The 12934-nt window shown below is 38.9% G+C and overlaps 1 protein-coding gene across 1 annotated transcript in view; it reads left to right on the forward strand.

Moving 5' to 3' along the window:
* Positions 1-522: 522 nt before the first annotated feature.
* cntn5 (contactin 5) overlaps positions 523-12934 on the forward strand; it is a 52193-nt gene continuing 39781 nt past the window's right edge. Inside the window, exons 1-4 of the mRNA XM_067245831.1 lie at positions 523-577; positions 7708-7917; positions 10865-10988; positions 11073-11248. Coding sequence (XP_067101932.1) covers positions 523-577; positions 7708-7917; positions 10865-10988; positions 11073-11248 — 565 coding nt within the window. The remainder of the gene's footprint in view (positions 578-7707; positions 7918-10864; positions 10989-11072; positions 11249-12934) is intronic.

The following is a 12934-nucleotide window of genomic DNA, read 5'->3' on the forward strand; positions in this document are numbered from 1 at the left end:
TGAATCTTGCTAGCATAACGTTAGCTTTCGCGCTAATAGCTCAGCCAAAGGAAAGCCGGTGTGGTTCTATGAGCTGAGCGGACTAGAATTATCAGAGTTTGCTAAAGTTAAAAAAACAAAACACCTGAAAACATAAATTAATGTTTGTAAAAAAATATCGTTGGCATTTGACCAAGCGGGATAATGCCCTCGGCGGAAGCAACCGTCGGTTCACGCCTCCGCATCGTCCATTATCAGGTGATATTGGACACCTCGTCGGGCATGTTCCCTTACATGTAGGTATGTACCTACGTACATATTCTAGGTAGTTGGTCTTCTCCTTGTTTCCCAAGGTGCCAGTATATTTCCAGGTTAATACATCTTTAATTGCCTCTTGGACTGTCAATCAGACCATATATGGAACGTGTATATGAGAACCATAGGTGTCTTTCAACCAGTCTTACTTTGTTTTTCCTAGACACAGCTTTAATGAAGAAACAGACCTGCTAACAATATCGCTGAAGGGGACCCTCCTGAACAAGTATGGGGTCACCATGGAAACCACTTCTCCTCCTGTCCATCATCGGTGGCCTTTCAGGTAAGAAAAGCACAATGCAGTGTTCAGAGAGCCAGGTTTATCTCCTCTCCGGTGTAGTTGACTTGGTTGCAGCACACACTGGTATCTACAGCCAGGACAGTGATAACAAGCTTAGTCGCTACCCTTATCAGATTTCGGAAAATGTTATACTCTTGCGCCATTGCTGTCTTAATCTTTCATACAGTCATATTTGCATAACTATGATCTGTCATCCTGCATACAAAGTATATTTCAAATGCCATAGCGAAGAAAAATAGTACAAAACAATATGTTAACCAGGTTATCAGATATCTCGAACGGATATCTTGTGTATTTCAAGCATCCTCTGGGGGAAATAATTATGACATGACAGATACTGTACAGTGACCTATTTAAACGTTTATATCGGTAATCACAAATACTGCTCTTCAACTTCATCATTCTAATAGCCCTTGATCAAGGTTTTTTGTTCTGTAACGCAAAATAATTATTGGAGATCATCTGTACCTTGTCAGTGCCGGTCCAGGGTTTCACTGTGTCAACACATGGGCTATAGTTTGCCAGCATCAAACACCCAAAGGGTGTGAACTAAAGAGATATTAACATCTCCCCAGCTGGTGGTCCCTGCCTGGAGGCCTTGTCTACCGATGAATAAGTGATGGTTGTTAGTAGGAAGGGGGTTGAATATTGGATCATTTCATTTTGGACGCCTGGTGATATTTGAAATTAAACTGTCAATTGAAATGAGAGACTTGTCTATCACTTTGCAGTTGATGTGCAAATAAGGAGAATAGTTTCTCAGTTATGAGTATCGACATGTTACAGTAACATCTGCTCATAGATATTTGTCACAGGATGCATGTGAAGTAGTTTGTGATATTAAGGGAATTTACTGTATCTATGTGTAATGAAGCAAAGGCATGCAGTAAGTCTATGTTGGTGAATTTGCAATATTTCAACATTGCAGGCAGGTAGATTGTGACTTGTGAGATCCTCCTGAATGCTATGGTGAAAGTGCAGAAAAGCCTTTGTCCAAAGTAAATGATAAGTCAAAGTAAATAAATAACAGCACCATCCAGACGAATAAATTCACAGTGTTATTAACTTTGCATTTCTTTCACATCTGTTTGTTGTTTAAACAAACATGACATGATTACTTAATTTGGTTTATGTATGGTTAGCTTTTGCCATGAACGTAACTCCAAGTGAGTTAAGGTAGGGTTAGGCTTACAATGCTGAGGGTTAACTTAAATATACCTTAAACAACAGTTCCTGCACTTGGCTGGTTTTAGATGGTTGACACGTGCATTACAATACCAGCACTAGGGCTGTCCCCGACTAAGATTTTTTTCGACCAAGACTGAAAACTTCTGAAAATCGACTAATTAAAATTTGAAATGTTTTTTTTGTCTTCATATAAATGTCACAATGTTTTTCATCAAACCATTTTTTGTGATGTTTTAACCTCACTGTTTTAAGAAATAATCTGAAAGAAATACATATACATAAGAAGGGAGATTGACAACTACACAAACATAAATGTACAAAAATGTTCCCGATCTGGCTCAATGTAGCTGCTGGACATTCCAGATTCAGCCGCTATAAAATTTGCTATTACTAATAATAAGCTTCCTGTTTTGAGTCACCCGGTACTTTGATGAAATGCTTCCATACCACAGATTTTATTTGCCATTTTGTCTAAAGGATTAATAACACCAACTGTAGACAAAGTATGGTAGAGTTTGTAGGTAGGCTAACAGCTCGAAGGCTAATCCTGCTCATGTGCCGTGTGCAAAAAACAAAACGCAATGAAAAACAGTAACACCTTTTTTATATATATATATTTTTGGAGTTGCTTTATTGGTCTTAGAAAATATAATCTACAATTTCTGGAGAACATTTCTTTAATTCAGCAATGGTGACACAAGCGGGAATCAGATCTCACACTCCCAAACGGCTGCTCAACTAAAAGAAAGTCTCAGCAGACCAAGAGCATATCGACCAAACAATCGACCAGTCGACTGAGTGGGACAGCCCTAACCAGCACTATAACATTCCCTCCATCCAACCCACTATTCTCTTTTGACTTTCTCACTTTTCATAGCCTTCATTGTTTTCTAATGAGTATCCTCAGAGAACTGAATGCAAATGTATTACCTTTACAGATAATTGAACAGTTTATAAATGCATTACTTAAATTGAAACATTTCTCAATAGCAAGATCTGCATCTTCATTTACAGGAGGTACATTTAATTAGCGATATACTTGACTGGCAGGATTCCATCAGCATCGCCAGAGAACTCAAGAATGAATTTAAAGTGATCTTGTCTGCATAATGCTGCATCTATTGTTGAACATGCGTATGTATGTCAACTACATGATTACATTGCTACATAGTAAGTCTTACTGCACACTGTAGCTTCACAGTATGAATCCATTTGGCTAAAAAGGTCATTCAGCGCAAGTCATTTCTCATTAATTAAAGAATACATTTGCATTTCTTTCTTTACCTGATATCAGTAAAAACAAAACAGTTGCACCTCACCAGCTCTAACCATTTTCATCTGTGGATGGATATATCATACTGTATTATAATTGTTTATATGGGTGACAAAATTATAGTATTCATACAAAGTTAATGCATACTTAGCGTGGCCCACTGAACAATACTCATTACACAAATTAAATGTTTTAACACATTATGGTTACCTCCAATGAAGCAACAGGCAGTTAATAATATATTTTTCACAGGGTACATGGGGTAAACAAATATGAAGCAGGAGTTTGAACAACCCGAAAATATGTTTATAATGCAAATATTTTTACACAACTCACAGACTGTCAGGCTTCCTCTGACAGGTTTTTCTAAGGGCTTTTATTCTGTTGTTTCTGGTCTATTCTTGTTCTGTGGGCAATTATTGTGGCGCTAGGGTACTGGCAAAGCTCTGATAAACACTGAAAAGAGCAAAGGATTAAGCATCCACCGTGCATGTTGAGTTGCGCATAGGCAGGTTTTCCATGTGAAACAAAGCAATACTTTTTTTTTCTTGTCAAAGCTTTTGATCAGTCAATCTAAAAGCCAGTCAGAACATAATACTGCAGCAAAGTACAAACACTTGACTTTCTTGAGGAACACTGTGTTACAAAGAAATGCAGTGGCATTTTGCATGTAACTTTTCCACATGAAAAATTATTTGAATAATTGAATAACGATGTTGATTTATGTACTCTTTGTCATCATATATGAGTATATGTTACCCCATTTGCTATCTCTTGCTCATATTCTTTAAAGTTGACAAACTTGGATAATTTTTTTTGGCTATCTTGTATTTACTGTAAGTCGCTCTGGATAAGAGCGTCTGCTAAATGACTAAATGTAAATGTATCTTGGGGTGACTCTGATAATAGTAATTTGACAGAATAAAGTAAAGTAATTTACTCACCCTGAGAATGCTGACCCTTTAGAGATATTTATGCACCATTTCTCAAAGTGTTTGACTGGTTTACCAAGTTTACAAAACGGTATGAGTGGCTAGTACAGTTAATTTGTTTCTGCTGAGTCATTTTCTTTCCATTGATTTTTGATCTCAGCAATCCATTCCATGGGGCCTGGGTTGTTTGCAGCCGACAGCACTTTCTCAGCTTGTTCATAGTCAGAGGACTATGCAGGTATCTTTATCTGCCCTCCACTACTCTATCACCTCTTGTTGGCCTGTTTTGCACTTTGATTATTTCTTGAAGAAATGCAGACACCATGTAGTTTTCAGACCCTATGTTTTTGAAAGGAAGGTTTTCTTGTCTGGCCATATAATGCATAGTAGTCTATTATTCCTTCTATTACATCTTCCAGCTATAATGGATAAGATAACAATACCCACAGTAACAGTTTACATAAGAGTTAACAAGTTTGAATTAACCCAAAAATTGTTATGTAGTAGTTGATTACAGTTTAGCGGTACAAGTTATTACACATGTGAAACTTGGTACGAGTTGGTTTGGACTTCCCAGGGTTAAGTGGATTTTAACATTGATCTTGGTTTAGTAACAAAATCTTCAACAACCCTTTACAACATTCACTTACACCTTGTACCACTCCCCATACATTGCATTATTACACTTTTGTAATAACCTATATCGCAAACACTCTTTTAAATTTTTCTCCTCTTTGGTCCCGGACTGTCATGCTGCCGCAGCAATGTTCCAATTCATTACTATCACTTAACTAAATACAATATCCTAAGTTAATGTCATTAAATTGTCATTCAATTCAATTTATTCTGTGATTCTCATGAGCAAAGGGCAAGCGGAGGCATGTGCATGACAGTGACAACCCGAGCAGAAAACTCAGATTGATGGTGGTGACCAAGTGTCTGGAAGTATTTGATGCAGTTGTGTAGTGTGTTTTGAAATGGCAGGCTTACATTTTGGCCTCAAAGCAGATTCTACATAGTTAGTGCCCATGATCAATGCCACCATAGTAGAAATATTGAATAAATAGACAACATTTTTGTGTAGTGTTTAGTGTACACCCAGCAGTCACAGTGAGCGTCTTCATTGTTCACTGGGGGGAAAGGAACTGCTGTACTGTTTAACTGCTCTTGATGAAAACTTTATTTTGAGTATTGCACAATTTAAAGTTTGTGATTGCAATTCATCTTGAGCCTCAAATAACTCATACGTTTTTTCAATATTGAATGTGGGTTGGATGGAATATAGATATGTAGTTCAGCATAAGTGATGCATGAAATCATTTTTACCAAGGGCAAAGGAGTCGTGCACCAGAAATACAGTTCCCTATGTAAGCATTTGTTTGGAGAAGACTCTGTATTTGTATGCAATGCACAAACACAGAGCATATCATAAAAAATGACATTATACATGAGACATATCCAGTATGACATTTAGAAAGAAAAAAAAATAAGATCAAAAACATGCTTATTGTTGCTTGCTGGATTATGTTGATATTGCTCATCTAAATATTAACAGTTGATCCTGTATACAAACAAACTTATATTTGGGCGGTGACAGTGATTTATAATTGGCCAGCAATTATAAGCAAAGACTGTGAGCCTCATATGCCTTCACATTCCTCAAAGTCACCTTATGAATGAGTAGGAACATCAGTATTGTCAGATATATTCTTAGTCTTACGTTATGTTTCATTTGAAAGGTTGAAGCTAGACTCATTTTGAGCACATAAATTCCCCCCTGTGCACCGAGGATCAGGGAAAAGACTGGGTTTAGTAAGATGTCAGAAACGATGGGAGGGGGGAGTGGCAAATGATATATGGATTGGTCTATCTGTAATGATATTCCACTGAATAAATGTTCTCAAGCATAATCAGCTTCTGTCAATATAATCTCCCTCTGAAGGTCTTCATTAATCTTACAGGCTATGGCTAATCATGTCCGTCTACTTGAGCCTCGATGAACGCCTCACCTACTTATGTTATTTTAATTAATTTTCCACACTAAGGTCTAGAGGCTGCAGATGAGGGAAGTTTCATTGTCTTGGCTCTATTTGTCATTTCCTCAGCTCCCCTGAATCAGCTGCACATTACTTGATTTTGTATGGCATTGTCTTTTTGTGTTTCTGTCTGGTACAGTATCTACGGTACTCATAAAAGTCACTTGTTTATCACATCTAATTTTCTGTGTAGAGTGATTCAGATCCAAGAAAAAGTGACCACATTACTGATATTTCACAGTGTCTTCACAGCTGTATTTGTCTGTTTTGAATTCCTGGCAGACTGGCTCCACAGTGAATATAACCCTCCCCCCCACATAATGCTAATTACTATCCCCAGGTATCATGGCATACCTGGATTATTTGCTGTGAAGGAAAACATCCATGACAGTGCGGTGCAGTGTCATGTAAGGGGCCTTCAGGAATACTTTTGTAAACGTGAGGTTAGGGCTGAATAATCACTTTTGACATCACCCCCACTATCCTCTGTAACACAGCGTTGGACGGTTTTCAGCCACAGAGAGTGTTTTCTTTTTCCATCTTCCAAAAGATAAGGATCAAAGGGATCTGCAAGGGTCATTGCCTTTATCAGATGAAGGTGACAGTTGACAAGAGCCTGCGCTTGCCGGTTCCGCCAGTCAAACAGACAAAAGAGTGTCCTCATAATAGGCTGCATTTGTCAGAAGTTATCCCCAGTGTGAACTTTAAATGTGAAGAACCAGATATAGTCATACTGTTGTGTTGATCTTTTCTTTATTTTCCCTTTCCATCCACCAGTAAAATTAACTGATATTAGTAGAGACTACCAAGATGATAAAGCGGTATTCATTAAAATAAAACTCCTATATTGACAGTTTCTCATTTAACTTTCTCATTTAACTTTTCTGGCATAAAAATAACTCACTGAAGGCCAATTAAGTCTTAATAGAATTATGAAGTATAGTAGTTGTCTACTTTACATTTGAAGATAGTAGAATGTTTTGCAGCAGAGAACTCCCCTAAGGCTTGGGATTATTCTGTTTGACTCTTTCAAAGCATTTGATCACATGGAGGCAAACAAACACCCATCATAGACTTTTATCATCCTTAAAATATTTTCTCTCCATGAGTAGCAATATTTATTTGCAGACATTCTTCTGTCAACAATACTTTTTGCCTTATTTCCTTTTGCATGTTTTTAATGTACAATCTTTGTTTCACTATGTGTCTGTGCTGACCTTCTCCAGTAAACAGTATAATCAAAGACAATATCATAAAAGAATCAAAACAACCAATTCAAGGATTGCGAGGCAATCGTTCTGTGCAGCTCATGTGAAGTGGACGCTATGCGAGGAAGGTGTGGTGAGAATCATATGCTGTGACAATCCAGTCATGCTGGATCTTACACATTCAAGAATCAATTATGAACCTCTTAGACTATTTCACTTTAAAGAAAGTTGTCCATCTTCTGTTATTTTACTGAGTTGTTTTTGTTATGGTTGTTATATTGCATATGGCATTGATGTATGTGAAGTCACTGTGAAGCTGAATGGGAAAAGGAAAAATGAGCTCCTGGGAGAAGAAAATTTATATGGGCTAGAGATAGAAAGGGAAGGATTTTCCTCATAAATCTCATCTGTCTGTCTATCTTTTTATCTGTCTCGGTGTGTCTGTCTGTCTGTTTGTCCTTCTGTTATATTGTAGACATTGCCAAAGCCGTTGCGGGAAGGCCTGTATCTTATGCAGCATTGTTGAGGATGAAACCGGAAAGCTCTTCCTCATTGCTCAATTCACGGACCAGACCTCGACACGACCGTAGCAGAGGGCCGTTGTCTCCTGACTGGCCGTCTTTCCCCAGTCACCACCTGTCAGCTCTAAGTCTGCTCAGCTCTCAAGAGGACTACAGGAGTGAAGGTAAGCATCCGATCTGGGGCGCCATGGTCAGTCGTCTCTGCCTGGCCTTCAGACGAAACACCGGCTGCTTGGTTAGTTCTGAAAATGAATCTCACCTATCCATCATCACTGTGTACAGTCCAGAGTGACCTGGCCATGCCCTCTGTGAAATTGAAGAAGGATCCTGGCTGCATCGGCCCCTCCCTCGGCTCTTGTAGATAGATACAATTGTCAGAAAAGGATGGATTAATTTCAGGATGGGGAGACCGTGGCTGATGTGGAATCATTTATGAATTGGTCAGATTGTGCCCTAATGTAACAATGAGTCCAAAGATGTCATTACATTTCTTTTTTGGCTGCAAGGATATCCTTGACATTATCATCATTAATGTCTTGACATGTAGACTCTCAAATCTGTTAGACTCGGGGAAGGAAAAAAGGTAATGTCTGTGATGTCCATCTGCATCTCACACAAGTCACACATTGCAGTGATGTTTTATTGGTGCACTGCTGTACATTGAAGACAAAATCTGTGGGAATACATTATTGGCTAACTACTTAGACACAGTATATTTAGTTTTCAAAGCAGCATACCTTCACACTGCACTTCCCACTGTTGCTAGCTACAGAAGTTACGATTAGATCGCATGCACTGATTAGAGTTTTTCTGAGAGTATTTCCCCTTCTTTGCTGTGTGCATTTAAAAAAAAAACTGTCATTTTATATACTTAAACTACACTACAGTGTCCTCTCTGAAGACGTAAGCATCTTTTTTCCTGTAAGTGCTCTGAGTCAGGTTATTCATGGACAGCTGCCTTCCTACTCTTTATCTACCTTAAAACAGGTCAAATGCTCCGAGCTGGAACTTAAGGGACCATGGCTGCTTTTAGTAGTGCTGCTAATGCTATGAGTTAATAGCCAGTAAGTAAGTTGGAGAGCACTCTAAAGCCTTGACCAAGTCTGCAGTGTTATTGTGCATACTCCATAGAAGAAACATTTGCATCCATCTCAGTCTGCATGAATATATGGACACTGTATACTAGTAGCTGTGGCATTATATCCATGTTAATGGAATCAATACTGCCTTCAAGATAAGGCTGTATATACAGCCAATGTTTGCATTTGGAAGTGTGCATGATCCTTTGAGCATGCAGATCCAGGAAATGCCTCAATCCATTTTCTTTCCTCCATGAATAAGTGTCCCTTATTATCAGTACATGTGTCATCTTGGACCTGAAAGCCTTAACAGTTATATTCTGATATTCATTCACCTTTACCTTTCACTCTTCAATGTCATTGTGGTTGCAGATAAATCTTTCATGGAACTATCGGATTTCATATTTTACCTCCCTGAAGTCAGGATGGTTACAGAAGTACAAGCACATCTTCCAGATGTGTCACTGGAAGATAGTGCAGACATATTTTTGTCTCTTATTTATTTTTTTGAGCAGTGGATGTTTGATTATGTCTACTAACCTCGGAGTGAAACTCACTTATACAGGAGTAGATCATCTTCTCTATCACCCAATCGCTTTGTTGTATTTTAAAAGATTTTGTGTAAGACAGCTGGCTTAGTCTTCATTCAGTGTGTTCTGTCTACATCTGATTTATGTATAGTCTTATAGAGCCATTATTTTCCCCATGGAGTTCTTTTTTTGATGCCAAGAGGCTGTGGAGATTACAAGAAAAAAGCTATTTTGTCATCAGATCATTCTTAAATGGAGGCAAATAAGTGCAGCAGGCTATTGGAAGATCGGGATTTATGCCAGGACATGTGTGTTTCATAACAATGGTCAGTTGTGTAACCTCTCACAACAGATAAGTATCTTCAAAGCCGGCCAACACTCTTTGACAAAATAAATCAAGTAATTTAGTTTAGATGGATGTATGCAATACATTAGCAGATAGAAAAGCAGATTAATATGGCATTTCGAATGTATTCAACATTTGCCTCAAGAGACCTGCTTTTCTTTCTCTGTGAGAAGTTTAACCTTTAGTAAACATGTGGAAAGTAGGCTGGAAAGTAGCTGAAGACCACATCAAAGTGGGAATTGCTCACAAAGGGACTGGCAGGAACCGTGGATGAGAGAGGCAGCAAACCAGTAAGCATATGGACATTGTAGGAGTGCTATTTCAAAAATAGAGCTCTTTCATCTCGCAGGGCATGTATTGCCATGAAGCAGTCAGTGGCATCTTGTTTTACACTTGGAAGATAAGCACGTGGCTCGTCCATGTAGACTTACTTTGTTTAGCATGGATTAGCTGCTAATTGCTTTTAAGTTTGCTTCAGTGCAACAATTAGCACCGTGAACCACAGTGCCCTCCAACTTAGACTTTGATTATAACAGAGAAATATGAAAGTACTAATTGGCATTCTTCATAAAGACATGTTTTGCTCTATTGTTTATACTGTAAACCTATCTCTCATACTCATATAATTAAGCCTTTACTTCACCCCTGTCCATAAATTAGGTGATAGAGAAGACTTAAAAAAAGATTGGATATTTTCAATGAAGAGCAATGCATGCTCAGGTCTGAATGTTGTCCATCAAAACAACTGTATTCATTGTAGTGTGAATATCTACAGTACTAATATCCCATGGGCAGCCTGTAGCTTTAAAGCTGTATTGTATCAGTTATGCAACAGCAGTTCCGCATGCTGATGAGGGCCCTCTGCGTACTCATTATTTTCAGAAGGGTATACATCCATAAAAACACAGAAATGGTTTAGAGAAAGTAAAGTACAGTTAATTGTGTTTGAACACAAAGCAAAGTAACAATTAAAGGAGGAATTTGTGTAAAAATTACATTTTAGTAAACCCGCATAGCCTGTCAAATGGAGTCAGTGAAGGAGAATGCTCACTCTTCACTATGGAGGCTGGATGTCATTGTGCGATCATTTTCACCTTTGGCTATTGGACAAAAAGGTGATGAATTCCCTGACACAATCCATGTGTTCTGACTTAAGAGAATGAAGAGTTTGGACCAGTATTCATTCAGGAGCCCGAAGATGGCATCTTTGCGTTGGACTCAGAAGAGAGGAAGGTGATGATGAACTGTGAAGCACGAGGCAATCCTCCACCTACGTACAGGTACTGTATGTCCATCTTCTGTCCTCGTTCACAATGTTGTCAATCTCCTTTATTAACCCATCTCTGCTCTAATTGTGTTGGAAGTTGGCTCATCAATGGGACAGAGGTGGATGTTGAATCAGACTATCGCTACACCTTTATCGACGGAAACTTGATCATAACCAATGCAAGTGAAGTCACGGATTACGGGAGATACCAGTGCAAAGCAGATAATAGCTATGGAACAATCCTGAGTCGAGACGCCCTCTTGCAGTTTGCTTGTAAGTATTTTCCTTGTTGCTTTATTCACCTTTTTTATATCCCATATATTTGTAAAGTACTGGCACATGGTAATATTTCTGAATATTTACAAATTATATATGTTAAAAGTCAGGTAGAGTCAGGTGGCTGAGCGGTGAGGGAATCGGGCTAGTAATCCGAAGGTTGCCAGTTCGATTCCCGGTCATGCCAACTGACGCTGTGTCCTTGGGCAAGGCACTTCACCCTACTTGCCTCGGGGGAATGTCCCTGTACTTACTGCAAGTCCCTCTGGATAAGAGCGTCGACTAAATGTAAATGTAAATGTAAAAAATAGGTTAGTTAATGGGATCATTCCCTTAAGATGTACGTTTTTAACTTCAAGCCCTGTGTCTTTTTGACTAAACTAGACCTGCTTAGTTCCAGGGGTACATAAACACCATGTAACACCACCTTTTGCTTGCGCATTTGGCTCCACTGGCTCCATCTACCCCTGATTTGCCTATTAGCTGGGAAAGTGCCCTCAACTCTGTGCCTCAGTGCTGAATGAAACCAAAAAGCACATTTCTTCCCCTAGTAATCCCCTGGCCAAACTCCAAACCATCATCACAAGCCAAGGAAGCATAGAAGAAGAGGCCTGTGGCGCAGTGCTTGGTGGAAACCACATTGTTGGTTTTGCTCACAGTTTCCTCAGGAGCAATGACCATAATAGCCTTATTGGCATGCCCACAGGGAGCTTATGCTTCAGTATGCTCTGTCGGTGGACTGTTTCTAGGAAATACATGATGTTATGTTTATTTCTTTATTTTATGGGGACTTATACTTTGTTTCTGGAGGTAAAAGTGAAGGTGGAAGTGATGAATTACTCCATTGAAAGGAAAAAGCAAAGCAATGATTTTTGCTTCACTTTCTACCCAAAGAAAAGGTTTGTTGGCTTGGCTTGTGTACTGGAGGTTTTTGTTTGCGTTGCATACCCAGTGAAGTCTTGCCAATGTGTTGCAGCTACAGTACCCTATCACTAGGATTAACTCAAAGGTTGTTCTCTGTGCGATTGCATGGACAGGGCATGTTGCTGTTTGTTGTTATTTATAGTGCATCTCGATACCATGCACAATCCAACACATCAAAAATATCGACTTAAAAGCCATTTTCTGTTTTTCCATACATACCCTGTTGCTAATGTGGTTGAAGGTGGTAAGCTACTGCAGATGGTGACTCAAATAGTTTTCTCTTATTTTAAACCAAATATTATAAAACTGTTTGCATGTTCTCAAGACTCATGATTCAGACACTTTTTGTTTGATTATTGCTCTCAAAAGCCTTTCAACAGCTTTCTGACCATGTCAATGTCCAGATTGTGAAGTTAGAATACATTCTGTTAAAATAGCTCCCTCTACAAACACTGAGATATGCTACATGCTCATTCTAGTAGTGTCTACCTTGAGAATGGGCGCTGTGTGCAGCCTTGACAGGACCCACTGGGAGATCAATAGAGGCAACTGCCTGCTGAGCCTGGCTAGGTCAACAACAGCGAACCCAGAGTGTATTTGTGTGTGCGTGGGCGTGCATGTCTTTGTGTGTAAAAAATTTACAGATTCTTCATAACTCTTATGCACATAAACACGTACAAACGTAGCATAAAAAGGTGTAACCAACAGTACAGTATCTCCGCCTGGGCTTAACATGACATAAGCCATAAAGAGACAGAG

Source organism: Osmerus mordax, chromosome 11, assembly GCF_038355195.1.
Source record: "Osmerus mordax isolate fOsmMor3 chromosome 11, fOsmMor3.pri, whole genome shotgun sequence".
NCBI lineage: Eukaryota > Metazoa > Chordata > Actinopteri > Osmeriformes > Osmeridae > Osmerus > Osmerus mordax.